At 48.7% G+C, this 14,223-nt stretch overlaps 1 protein-coding gene across 4 annotated transcripts in view; it reads left to right on the top strand.

The window, feature by feature from the left end:
* Nucleotides 1-4,385, top strand: part of RHEB (Ras homolog, mTORC1 binding) — a 53,771-nt gene extending 49,386 nt beyond the window's left edge. For all 4 annotated transcript variants that reach the window (XM_070368923.1, XM_070368921.1, XM_070368922.1 and 1 more), the window contains one exon: nt 3,097-4,385. In XM_070368923.1, coding sequence (XP_070225024.1) covers nt 3,097-3,189 — 93 coding nt within the window. In that variant the 3' untranslated portion in view covers nt 3,190-4,385. The remainder of the gene's footprint in view (nt 1-3,096) is intronic.
* Nucleotides 4,386-14,223: the final 9,838 nt, after the last annotated feature.

The raw sequence follows: 14,223 nt of genomic DNA, 5'->3' as shown, positions 1-14,223 counted from the left end.
AGCGGAGCCCAATGGTTGTTATACAGTTGACCCCATTTTTCTGTGTGCTTGAAAGTTTACATTATAAAGATGTGAAGGTGGTCAGAAAGTATAAACTACAGGCTATAAAATGAGTCTTGGGGATATGATATACAGCGTGGTGACTATGCAGTATATTTGCAAACGGCTAAGAAAAGAGTGGATCCTAAAAGTTCTCATCACAAGAAGAAACGAATGGTGACTGTGCACCAGACTTGGTGCAGTGGTCCTTTCCCAGTGCGTACTCGCGTCGAGTCGATGCGTTGTACACCTGGAGCGTATGTTTGGTGACAGCTGTATCTCAGCTGAAACATGTTCCGGGGTGAGGAGTGCGGCTGAAATGCCCTACACTTTCTCTGGTCTGTTTACTGGCTTCCCTCTGCTTTGGTTCTCTTTGGAGAAAATCCCAGGATCCAGGAGCAGTTACTCTCTTCGACTTGACAGTCACGCAGGCGCCAGCAGCCGCTCCGCTCTCCTTGGGGCCCGTGGTCCCTGTGCTGTGTCGTGTGTGTGTGTTGCTCGGGACGTGTCTGGCGGTTCCTTTCTTACTCTTTCCAGCAGCCTCAAAGTGTAGACACTTCATGGACCTGCCTCCGTGTAATCAAGAGGAATTGCCTGGTAAACCTCAGGCTAGTTTATCTTTTGAGAGTGACCTAGGGTTGTGGTCACTGAGAGTGGCCTAGTTGGCTTAGGGTTTGTTGCTGAACTCCATTTTGGTCTGAGGATGCAGGCCTGTCCTGTCTGGTTTATGTTACACTTTAGTGTAGCTTGAGGTTCTTAATACAGTTCTGGATAGATTTACTCTTTGACCTTTCAGTTTCATTTAGAAGACAGTACTGCTTTTTTGGTATCTGGAGGAAAGATGGAATTGTGCTCAAGGCTTAAAGTTAAAATGAAAAAATTCCAACTGCTGTGATTCTTTAAAAGTTCTGATAAATTTAGCAGATGTATCTGATATCAGCCTAAACTCTAAAAGAAGATAAGGGTGCAGTATGGTGGCCTCAAACATCCCAGACAAGCTCGAGGGTCAGATGACCCCACTCGCCATTGCCTTGGTTGCTTGAGCATCTTTATCAGATCAGCAGACGCCTTATCAGACGTGAAGTAATCCGTTAAGGCAGAAAGATTCTTGCACCCCAGTTAGGTACATACAGTGATGGTACGTGTATCCTTGGAAAGCTGCAGTCCTCACAGTTGTATGGACACTTCTCAGCCCTCGGTCATGGCTCCTGGGACCTTGTCTCACCTTGTCATCGAATCTGCTCCCCATCAGGTGGGAGTAACCAAGTCCCTCTGACCTCCGTACATGAGAGGTGTAGGTGATTCTGGTCCACACAGGTACTCCGTACTGGGATGCTTACTACTCTTGGTCTGTGTGTAGGAAGAGAGAGACTCTAGTAAGAGACACCTTATCAGTAGTCACACGATTAGAGACCAGTCTGTGTAAATTGCTTGAATTTTTTATTGATAAATTTTCAAGTGTAGCTTGGTACTAACCAAAAATCCAGTATTTTAAAATAAACTGTCCTCAGTGTAATTGAGTCAGATTTGTTGATAACAAAATGCACAGTGGTTTTAAAAAAAATTTATCAAGTCAGTGCAAATACTGCACTTTGACTATTACTGAACTATGAGATGTGTTTGCAGTTTTGGCTTATTTTCTGTGGAGGCCTTCAGAAACTGTATTCCAGCAGTCTGATGAAAGAGAGTGCACTTTGGCAGAGACAGACCACACAGGTAATCAAGAGTGCTAAGATTTATCTAGAAAGCCAGATTTCAGGCACACTGTACTCTCTTTGTAAGAGTTTGGCATGCATCTTTCCACACATTTTTCTGTGCATTTTTCTTAGGATGGAATAAATACCAACGTGCCTGCTTCGTCATGGCAAAGGAGGGGAATGGATAATTCGGAAAGAGGGATGCTTGCTGAAGCCAGTGGCCTCGGGTAGACAAGCGCGTTGGGCCGCAGGCTGGCTGGGGCTCGCCTAGGGCTGCCTCCGTTATTCCATCCTAGGAAAGCGCGAGCCAGAGTGGGTGAGCCCAGACTCAAGGGCGTGGTCACTGGCGGACGAAGTGTGCAGAGTTCGCTTATGGGTGCTGCTTCTGTGTAGAACGCAGTCGTCAGGCGAGGGTGAGAACAGGGCAGAGGTTCAGAGACCCCAGTGGACGGAGGAGGCGCGACCCCTTCATCCCGGCGGGTAACTAGACCTGGGAAGTGTGGGTGGGCGCTGGGACTCGGGGCCCTGGGGCCTGTCCCCCGGCTTCGTCCCGTGTGGGTGCAGGCGGGCGGATGGCAGAGCGGGGAGAGGAAGGACAGAGACTGCCCGGGGCCTGCGCCAGCCCGGGAGAGAGGGCAGGGAAGTGTGGTTGGATCAGGGAAACGGGCTGAGGGGTGCTGGCCAGCAGGGTACTGAGCAGAACTGCAAGTCAGGATGGGGGCTGGTGCCTGGTAATGACAGGATGTAGCTGCCACCCCACGAGGGTTTGAAAACGGGCGTTTCAGGATTGTCACGGTCACTGCGCCGAGGGACAGGGGCTCCTCCTCATGAAGGGCCAGGCCCTGGAGGCGCCGTCAGGAGAGAGAGGGGGACCTGGAGGCCGGAGGCTCGGGTGGAGGGTTGGGGGGACAGCCTCAGAGTCAGAGCCAGGGGCTTAAGGAGGTGGGAGGGGAAAGGGTGTGAAGGGTGGGGTGCGGTATGAGGCAGGAGGAGCCCCTGCCCTGGTCCAGTCAGAACCCCAGGGGTGAGGGGGTGCAGAGACTGGGCCCCAAGGTCAGAGGGGAGCGGGCCGGAGCCCAGGGATGACGGCTCCTCCAGCTTCCTGTGGCGACAGATGAAAACGGGGTCTCCAGGGGAGGTGGAAGCCCTGGTTCCTGCAGCGCTGGGGCACCTCCAGCCGGTGGCCTCCACGCCTGGCCTGCAAGCGCAGAACTGGGCAGTGGGCCTCCTCCTGTCCCGCTAGCAGAAACCACGTTCACCGTTGTGTTTCAGTCGCTGGGTCCTGTCTGACTGTCTGCAACGCCATGTTGGTCATGGCTCCACTAAAACTAACGCCACTTGGTTTTCTCTGTGTTTTCAGACTGCTGTTGATGTTTTTAGAAGGATAATTTTGGAGGCAGAAAAAATCGATGGGGCCGCTTCACAAGGAAAGTCTTCCTGCTCGGTGATGTGATTCTCCTGCAGAACCGGGGATGCTGGGGCCCAGTCCCGCCTAGGGAAGCCAACTGCCCGTCATCCTTTACGATAAACTGCTTCGTTTCTCTTCTGTTAACCTGAAAGATTTCATTTGGGTCAGAGATTCTGCCTCACCCCCTCCTTTCAGATTATGTTCAACTCTGACTCTGTCCAAATGAGTTCACTTCCATTTTCAAATTTTGAGCAATCATATTTTCAATTTATATATTGTATTTCTTAATAATATTATGACCAAGAATTTTATCGCATTAATTTTTCAGTGTAGTTTGTTGTTTAAAATAATGTAATCATTCAAATGATACATATTGTTACACTACTATTAACTAGGCTTCAATATATCAGTGTTTATTTCATTGTGTTAAATGTATACTTGTAAATAAAATAGCTGCAAACCTTAAACTTTGTGCTCCTCAGTGTGGCTAGTAAAGAGGAAAGCTGTCCTCCTGAGGGCATCTCTCACAGCCTCCCAGGAGGCTCTGGGTTGGATTGCAAGGAGCCACTGGGGGCTGTGGCCACAGACAGAGGCAAGCAGTCCACCTGGCAGCCATGGGCAGTAGGGTAGAGTGCCCGCATTTGAGGGGGTCTCTAATTGACTGAAGTCGAGTGGCCTTGGGGGAGATCTGTGAGGGGAGTTGTTCCCCAGTGATGACTGTGTCCCCCATACCCGCCAAAGGCACCCTCTTGGGTAGAGTGTTTCTCGCAGGTGGGACTGCGGACTTCCTGAGGGCCTTCTGGGCTCCCTCTGGCTTGTCTCTTAGGTACTTGAAGGAGATGTAGGGAAACACTGTCCCTCTTACTTAGCTTGATGTCCCCAGCAGACAGGATCTTACTTAGGAAATAGACTAACCTGTCCCCATCCCAAACCTCCAGGAGTTTGAAGGACAGGAAGGATTGCCTGGTCAGTCTTCTGTGTTCACGAACCTCCTGCAGACCCAGACCACGTACCTCCTGCTCTGAAAGGAGCAGCTTGGAAGGACAGCCAGAGACTGAAATTGCCTAGTGTCCGTCACTCAACTCTAGCTTAGTTGACTGATACGTTAAATGCTGCCCTCTCCCAGGTAAAATTTCACAGGGCCATTTCTAACATTTAAGGAAATGTTACTGACTCTGTTGATCAAATATGATTTCACTTTGTAACTGACTCTTTAATGATAAAATTATGCTTTTAGAATATGCCGTTATTTTGGATCTTTGAAGTGTTTTTGCCTCATCATTCCAGGATGAAATTTGAGCCTTAGAAGAACTTCACCAAATATTTTTTATTTAAATAAAGATAGGTTTTAGCAATGTAGTATCATTACTTACTAACAGGGTTTATTCTTAGGTGTAATATTACGTGTCAGTACTCTGCTGAATGTGGAGAAAAAAGAAAAGTGAATGTTAGTCGCTCAGTCGTGTCCAACTCTTTGCAACCCTGTGGACAGTAGCCTAACCCAGCAGGCTCCTCTGTCCTTGGGATTCTCCAGACAAGAATACTGGAGTGGGTGGCCATTTCCTTCTCCAGGGGGTCTTCCCGACCCAGGGGTGGAACCCATGTCTCCTGCATTGGCAAGGCGGGTTCTTTACCACTGCGCCTCCAGGGAAGCCCAGTGTATTCATCCTGGCAACTAAAGTGTGACTCACGGATCATCCTCTAGGCCTGGCTGTCCTGTTTGGAGGTGACATGGCCGTGGCCCTCCACATGGTGCAGCTCAACTGTGCATTCAGATGCGTTCTGAGCACCGTTCCAAGTGCTAGGAACGCAACAGAACTCTGCACCCTGGAGAGCTTGAGTCTGACCTTGGCCCTTGGAGACCAGGGTCGGGCAGTCCTGCTCCCCATTGCGGTGAGTGTGGTGGCAGGACTCAGAACGAGCACGTGGCCAGGAGGCGGCCGGCGGTACCCGTTCTGGTTTGCTTCACGTTCACCCCGTGAGGACTTCCCTGGTGGCTCTGAAGGCAGAGTCTGCAGTGCCGGAGACCCGGGTTCAGTCCGTGGGTGGGGAAGATACCCTGGAGAAGGGGACGGCTACCCACTCCAGGATTCTTGCCTGGAGAATTCCATGGGGTCACAAAGAGTCAGACACGACTGGGTGACTTTCACTTTCACCCTGTTAAGCAGGTGCCAGGCTCTGTACAGACAAGGAAACTGCCTTAGAGGCGTTAGCAGCAGGCAGTAACCACATTGACTCTGGGCCCGTACAGCTGCCAGGCTCGACTGAAATGTTGTTACTTAATATTGTATGTCATCACTCCTGAGACCTAGCCTTACACTTTAACAGTTTTCACAATGGGACATATATGCTGTCCTAGGTTCACTGCAGTGTTGGAAGCGCAAATAACAAAATGAGGTGTATGTCCAAAACTATCTGCCGTTCACAGTGAATGCAAACTATGAATTCACATGACGATTTCAAGTCAGTGTGATGGAACTTGACCAAAGTTAAATTGTCCATTCACTGCCCACCAGGTCATTAATGATGCTGCTCTTGCCAAAATTGCTCATCACCTCCTTGTAACCAAATCCAATGGGTTATTCCCTAGTTTCTCTCCTGCCCTTCTGGCAGCACTGCACACGGTTGGTGACTTCTCTTTGCAAGTCTCATTTCCACCCTCTGGTCTTCCAGCTCAGCATCGCCACCTGAGTCTCCTTGGCTGTCTCCTCCATTAACCTCTCTGTGGGCCCTTTTTCCTTCTTAATTTCATCATCACACACAGCTCTTGATGCTGTTTCCTTCAGTTCAGTCACTCAGTCGTGTCAGACTCTGTGACCCCATGGACTGCAGCACGCCAGGCCTCCCTGTCCATCACCAACTCCCGAAGTTTACTCAAACTCGGGTCCATTGAGTCGGTGATGCCATCCAACCATCTCATCCTGTCATCCCCTTCTCCTGCCTTCAATCTTTCCCAGGATCAGGGTCTTTTTAAATGAGTCAGTTCTTCGCATCAGCTGGCCAGAGTATTGGAGTTTCAGCTTTAACATCAGTCCTTCAAATGAATATTCAGGACTAATTTCCTCGAGGATGGACTGGTTGGATTTCCTTGCTGTCCAAGGGACTCTCAAGAGTCTTCTCCAACACCACAGTTCAAAAGCATCAGTTCTTCGGTGCTCAGCTTTCTTTATAGTCCAACTCTCATATCCATACTGGAAAAACCATACCTTTGACTAGACGGACCTTTGTTGGCAAAGTAATGTCTCTGCATTTAGTATGCTGTCTAGGTTGGTCATAACTTTGCTTGCAAGGAACAAGTGTCTTAATTTCATGGCTGCAGTCACCATCTGCAGTGATTTTGGAGCCCCCCCAAATTAAGTCTGTCACTGTTTCCTGAAGACCAGAATTTATTTCTCCCACCCGCACCTCTGTGGGCTCCAGGCTTGGCTTTTAGATGTCTCATAGGCATGATCTCAAATTGATCACGCCCCAGATTGAATTATTTGATTTTCCCTGTAAACATGGTCTTCCACTGGACCCTGTTTCAGGAAAAGACACCACTGATGCTGAAGCGAGGCTTTGGGAGCCGTCCTCAGCCAATCGTCAACAAACCCTAAAGGCACTGCCTTCGGAAATCTTACATTTTCCCCGCTTTTTCCATCTTCGCTGCATACTACCCTCCTCTAATGGCACACCCTCCAAAGCATTTGTACTGCAGCCCAAGTCCACTTGTTTACACGTTTATGTTACTCCCTTTCTTAAAATCTTTTAATAATAAATGTGCCTATTCAGGGCCTCGGGCATCTCATTTTCCAACTTTTCTTGTGAAAAAAATTAAGAGCTTCCTTGCTTTCATTTGTTGACTCAGTAAAGAATCTGCCTGCAATGCAGGAGATCTGGGTTCGATCCCTGGGTTGGGAAGATCCCCTGAAGAAGGGAAAGGCTACCCACTCCAGTATTCTGGCCTGGAGAATTCCATGGGCTGTATAGTCCATGAGGTCTCAGAGTTGGACACGACCGAGCAACTTTCACTTTCACAGCATCAAATAAATTATCACTGATTCTTTTTGACAAACACTCCTAGGGAAAAGGGAGTCAGGTCAAAGACAAGCCTAGCAGAGGGGGTTTTCCAGGGACTGCAGATGATGACATTCTGGGCTGAGAAATCACCAACCCCATCCTGACCCTGCAGCTGCTAAGGAGGTGCCTGGCAGTGTGGCAAGTGGCCGTGCCTCGAGCTCACTGTGCTGGGAATGGGCCGGTTTCCCTAAACAGCCCCAGACGGGTGCCAGCCTTTCATCTCCAGACCTATGAAAAAGCTGATCAGTTCAGTTCAGTCGCTCAGTCGTGTCCGACTCTTTGCGACCCCATGAATCGCAGCACGCCAGGCCTCCCTGTCCATCACCAACTCTTGGAGTTCACGCAAACTCATGTCCATTGAGTCGGTGATGCCATCCAGCCATCTCATCCTCTGTCGTCCCCTTCTCCTCTTGGCCCCCAATCCCTCCCACTATCAGAGTCTTTTCCAATGAGTCAACTCTTTGCATGCTGTGGCCAAAGTATTGGAGTTTCAGCTTTAGTATCAGTCCTTCCAAAGAATACCCAGGACTGATCTCCTTCAGAATGGACTGGTTGGATCTCCTTGCAGTCCAAGGGACTCTCAAGAGTCTTCTCCATCACCACAGTTCAAAAGCATCAATTCTTCGGCACTCAGCCTTCTTCACAGTCCAACTCTCACGTCCATACACGACCACTGGAAAACCCATAGCCTTGACTAGACGGACCTTTGTTGGCAAAGTAATGTCTGCTTTTCAATATGCTATCTAGGTTGGTCATAACTTTCCTTCCGAGGAGTAAGCGTCTTTTAATTTCATGGCTGCAGTCACCATCTGCAGTGATTTTGGAGCCCAAAAAAATAGTCTGCCACTGTTTCCACTGTTTCCCCATCTATTTCCCGTGAAGTGATGGGACCAGATGCCATGATCTGTTTTCTGAATGTTGAGCTTTAAGCCAACTTTTTCACTCTCCTCTTTCACTTTCATCAAGAGGCTTTTTAGTTCCTCTTCACTTTCTGCCATAAGGGTGGTGTCATCTGCATATCTGAGGTTATTGATATTTCTCCCAGCAGTCTTGATTCCAGCTTGTGCTTCTTCCAGCCCAGCATTTCTCATGATGTACTCTGCATATAAATTAAACAAGCAGGGTGACAATATACAGCCTTTTCCTATTTGGAACCAGTCTGTTGTTCCATGTCCAGTTCTAACTGTTGCTTCCTGACCTGCATATAGGTTTCTCAAGATGCAGGTCAGGTGATCTGGTATTCCCATCTCTTTCAGAATTTTCCACAGTTTGTTGTGATCCACACAGTCAAAGGCTTTGGCATAGTCAATAAAGCAGAAATAGATGTTTTTCTGGAACTCTCTTGCTTTTTCCATGATCCAATGGATGTTGGCAATTTGATCTCTGGTTCCTCTGCCTTTTCTAAAACCGGCTTGAACGTCTGGAAGTTCATGGTTCATGTATTGCTGAAGCCTGGCTTGGAGAATTTTGAGCATTACTTTACTAGCGTGTGAGATGAGTGCAATTGTGCGGTAGTTTGAGCATTCTTTGGCATTGCCTTTCTTTGGGATGGGGATGAAAACTCACCTTTTCCAGTCCTGTGGCCACTGCTGAGTTTTCCAAATTTGCTGGCATATTGAGTGCAGCACTTTCACAGCATCATCTTTCAGGATTTGAAATAGCTCAACTGGAATTCCATCCCCTCCACTAGCTTTGTTCCTAGTGATGCTTTCTAAGGCCCACCTGACTCCACATTCCAGGATGTCTGGCTCTAGGTCAGTGATCACACCATCGTGGTTATCTGAGTTGAAGATCTTTTTTGTACAGTTCTTCTGTGTATTCTTGCCACCTCTTCTTAATATCTTCTGCTTCTGTTAGGTCCATACCATTTCTGTCCTTTATCGAGCCCATCTTTGCATGAAATGTTCCCTTGGTATCTCCAATTTTCTTGAAGAGATTTCTAGTCTTTCTCATTCTGTTGTTTTCCTCTATTTCTTTGCATTGATTGCCGAGGAAGGCTTTCGTATCTCTCCTTGCTATTCTTTGGAACTTTGTATTCAGATGCTTATATCTTTGCTTTTCTCCTTTGCTTTTCGCTTCTCTTCTTTTCACAGCTATTTGTAAGGCCTCCCAGACAGCCATTTTGCTTTTTTGCATTTCTTTTCCAGGGGGATGGTCTTGATCCCTGTCTCCTGTACAATGTCACAAACCTCCGTCCATAGTTCATCAGGCACTCTATCAGATCTAGTCCCTTAAATCTATTTCTCACTTCCACTGTATAATCATAAGGGATTTGATTTAGGTCATACCTGAATGGTCTAGTGGTTTTCCCTACTTTCTTCAATTTCAGTCTGAATTTGGCTATAAGGAGTTCATGATCTGAGCCATGGTCCGCTCCCGGTCTTGTTTTTGCTGACTGTATAGAGCTTCTCCATCTTTGGCTGCAAAGAATATAATCAATTTGATTTCAGTGTTGACCATCTGCTGATGTCCATGTGTAGAATCTTCTCTTGTGTTGTTGGAAGAGGGTGTTTGCTATGACCAGTGCGTTCTCTTATCAAAACTCTTTGCCCTGCTTCAGTCCGTATTCCAAGGCCAAATTTGCCTTTACTCCAGGTGTTTCTTGACTTCCTACTTTTGCATTCCAGTCCCCTATAATGAAAAGGACATCTTTTTTGGGTGTTCTAAAAGGTCTTGTAGGTCTTCATAGAACTGTTCAACTTCAGCCTCTTCAGCATTACTGGTTGGGGCATAGACTTGGATGACTGTGATATTGAATGGTTTGCCTTGGAAACGAACAGAGATCATTCTGTCGTCTTTGAGATTGCATCCAAGTACTGCGTTTCGGACTCTTTGTTTCTGCTCCAAGGTAAGGAGCAGCAGCTGTGCTTTGCTGGAGCAGCCGTGAAGAGATACCCCACGCCCAAGGTAAGAGAAACCCAAGTAAGACGGTAGGTGTTGTGAGGGCATCAGAGGGCAGATACACTGAAACCATAATCACGGAAAACTAGTCAATCTAATCACATGGACCACAGCCTTGTCTAACTCACCGAAACTTAGCCATGCCCTGTGGGGCTGCCCAAGACGAGCGGGTCATGGTGGAGAGGTCTGACAGAATGTGGTCCACTGGAGAAGGGAATGGCAAACCACTTCAGTATTCTTGCCTTGAGAACCCCATGAACAGTGTGAAAAGGCAAAATGATAGGATACTGAAAGGGGAACTCCCCGGGTCGGTAGGTGCTCAATATACTACAGGAGATCAGTGGAGAAATAACTCCAGAAAGAATGAAGGGATGGAGCCAAAGCAAAAACAATACTCAGCTGTGGATGTGACTGGTGATAGAAGCAAGGTCCGATGCTGTAAAGAGCAATATTGCATAGGAACCTGGAATGTTAGGTCCGTGAATCAAGGCAAATTGGAAGTGGTCAAACAGGAGATGGCAAGAGTGAATGTCGACATTCTAGGAATCAGCGAACTGAAATGGACTGGAATGGGTGAATTTAACTCAGATGACCATATATCTACTACTGTGGGCAGGAATCTCTTAGAAGAAAAAGCTGATACTTTTGGACAATGTGTTGCCAGGGTTTCCACTGATTTCTCGAAGGTTCTTCCTGCATGCTCCCCAGTGGTGACCTTCTGGAGCCTGCAGGCAGCTGTGTGTTGAGTGGATGCGTAGCTGACCCCTCCCACGTGCTGCCTTCTAGACAGGTTCCCTGGAATTTGGCCTGTGTCTGCTGCAATATGGAGGAACCCCTCACCATTCACACAAGACACTGGAATAGCCTCTAATCAGTCTCAGGTCGGATCCATCCCTCATCACTCCTAAGAAGGAAGGAGCGATAGTCTTCCCCAGTGGAGCAGTGGCGAAAAATCCACCTGCCAATGCAGGAGACGCAGGAGGGTTTGAGCCCTGGCTTGGGAAGATGCCCTGGAGAAAGGGAATGGTAACCCACTCTGGTATCCTTGCCTGGGAAATCCCATGGACAGAGGAGCCTGGTGGGCTACAGTCCATGCGGTCACAAAAGAGTTAGACACAACTGAACATCTAAACAAGAAGGAAATAGCTATGTTCTCTTAACAGGATGTCAAAGGACCACAGTAAGCACTGCCTTTAGGTAATCATCTAATAGGAGAAAAGGTTTAATTATTCTTGGAGAAGTCTGCACTCCTGAGAAAACCCTTCCAGCTCCTGTGGGTTCCGGCCGCACGTGAGCGGCTTGCTGGCAGAAGGTTTATGGCTGCCTTTATTACTCCGTTTACCGAGACTTTTGTGTGGATGAACAGAGGCTGACATGAAGGCCATGTCAGCAGGAAACTGGGGCATCTTTAGAAACGTTCTTAGAAAATTCTAGAACTTTTGTCTTCACCCCACTCCTTCATCTCCCAGGAGGGGAGAGTTACACATCAGGCCAAAAACCTTGACGTGAGTCAAGTTTTTGTGTCCCGCCCTTATTACCCTTTTTACCTCTGGCAGCTTCCTAGCCTGACTTGGGGAAGTCTGCTTTGCGGTTAGGGCTGCAGAGACGCTGAGAGCTAACTTAACATCTGTTATCAGAGGAGGGGCCGGATTCCTGAGAGACCCCCACCCTCCATGCGTAACTCAGTTCATTGTTGTTTGCACTATACCACGTGTGAATGTTACCCCAACACACAAGGAACTCCCCAAATGAATGGAGGGTCAAACAAAGACTCAGCAGGTGTGGTCCCAACTCTGCAGCTAATGTGTCTGTGTCTCTGGGCAACTCTGTTATGGCCTCTGGTCTTGGTTCCTGTACTGAGAAGACCTCTCTGCCACAGATTGTTGTCATGGCCACAGGTTCAAAAACCTTGGTTGTTTCAAAAGCCCAGTATCAGTGCTGACCACTGTCCTTCGGCTAACGAGCTGATCAGACCCCCAGGCTTGAGCTCTCCCACCTCGGCAGGGCCTCCACTGCTGCTGGAGCTCCGAGGTTCCCAACCCGGTGACCCCCGCAACAGTCGGTGTCTCCGAACTCCTGCCGTATCGCCGCCCCTGGGCTGCACATCCCAAAAGGGCGAGATGGAAAGTCACAAATTCCTCCACAAGCAAGTTACCAGGAAGTTTCCTGCCAGTCCAGCCCGAGGTATCAAGAACACAAGACGATAATACACGTGAGTCTGCCAGAGTTCACAGGTCACGTGCACGGGAGGTCCATCTGGACCCACAGCACTCAGCCCGCACACACTCCGTGGACCCCTGCAGTTGCTCGGTGGATAAGCCCTGGTCCGAGAACGCGTTCCCTCGGAGTCTAAATGGGGACATCAGTCCTTCCCCTGAGGTCGTCTCACACCTCCAGTTCCCTCCAGCTCCCACATTCTGCTACAACCTGGGAAATGCACTTGGCTCATCTTTTTTTTTTTTCCTGCCTTTTTTTGGCTGCACAGCTCAGCTTCCTGGGATCTTAGTTCCCCAACCAGGGATTGAACCCAGGCCCTCAGCAGTGCCGTCCTAACCGCAGGACCACCAGGGAATTCCTGGGTCATCTCTCTTTTTTTTTTTTTTAATTTTTTGGTTTAATGGATACAGATATGAGTTTGGAACCATCAACATTAAGTTCCTTGTTTTATTGTTTAGTTGCTGAGTCCTGTTTGACTCCCGCAACACCATGGATTATAGTCCACCAGGCTTCTCTGCCCATGGAATTTTCCAGGCAAGAATGGTGGACCTAGCTCACCTTTTCCTTTAAGCATATCTTTTGTTTTTATGCCTTTTATTTTATTTATTCTTTTCTGACTGCTCCATGTGTCATATGGGATCTTAGTCCTCCCACCAGAGATCTAAACCTCACCTCCTGCATTGGAAGTGAAAGTGAAAGTCACTCAGTCGTGTCCAACTCTTTTCAACCCCATGGACTATACAGTCCACGGAATTCAGGCCGGAAGACTGGAGTGGGTTGCCTTTCCCTTCTTCAGGGGATCTTCCCAAACCAGGGATCAAACCTAGGTCTCCCTATAGCAGGCGGATTCTTTACCAGCTGAGCCACCAGGGAAGCCCCATTGGAAGTACAGAGTCTTAACCACTGGACCACTGAGGAATTTCCCGGCTCATCTTTTTAAGGCATGAATAGGATTCTGGAAACATCATGGCCTCAGGAGTCAAGACCTTTCACCCAGTTCTTGCTGCTGCCCAAGAACAGCCTGGGCAGAGCTTTGATTCATTACTTCCAAAAGCAAAGCAGCCCTGCCCGGCAGCCACTCCCACCGACTTCCTGGTGTTCTTATCATTTTCGTTTCTCCCTCTGCTCCCATCATTAACAGACCAACGAAGAATCCAAGTAATCCCACACGGTCATCTGGGTTTTTCCATGTGGTGTGGCTGTGAGAGTGACAGGCCCTGAACTTTACCCTAAAAGGCTTAAGCGGAGGGCCAGCCTGGTGTTGACAGCTGGCGCAGCTGGAAAGGTTGCATTCCTCAGCTCTGACGTGTGCATTGTTATTATCCCAGAGCAGAAATCATTCAGAGGCACAGCCTTTTCTGCGCCTGTAACTGGAGCACCGTTGCGTGAAGTTGTCAAATGGCCAGCGGAAGAGCTCTGGGTCGTCACTGTCGCCCCTGCGATGCCTGCGGGGCCAGCTCCTCTGCTGACCGCTGGTTCTCAAGCCCTGACTCGTTCCAGAGCCGCCTGGAGGGCTGGGGAGAACACACAGGGCTGGGGGCAGAGGGCTCACCCCCAGTGTGCTCAGCTGTGTCTGACTCTTTTGTGACCCCCTGGACTATAGCTCGCCAGGCTCCTCTGTCTGTGGGATTCTCCAGGCAAGAACACTGCAGTGGGTTGCCATTTCTCCTCCAGGGGATCTTCCCATCCCAGGGATCGAACCTGTGTCTCTTATGTCCCCTGCATTGGCAACAGGATTCTTTACCACCAGTGCCACCTGGGAAGCCTCAGAGTTTATTTATTTATTTGGCTGTGTCAGGATCTTCGTGCATAACGGGGAATCTTCCATCATGGAACATGGACTCCGGGTGTGGCGCCTGGGCTCCAGGGCCTACAGGCTTCAAAAGTTGAGATGCACGGGCT

The sequence above is a fragment of the Bos mutus genome, chromosome 4, assembly GCF_027580195.1.
Source record: "Bos mutus isolate GX-2022 chromosome 4, NWIPB_WYAK_1.1, whole genome shotgun sequence".
In the NCBI taxonomy this organism is placed as follows: domain Eukaryota; kingdom Metazoa; phylum Chordata; class Mammalia; order Artiodactyla; family Bovidae; genus Bos; species Bos mutus.
Note: the sequence above shows the minus strand (reverse complement) of the source record. Positions and strands in the feature narration are given on the sequence as shown.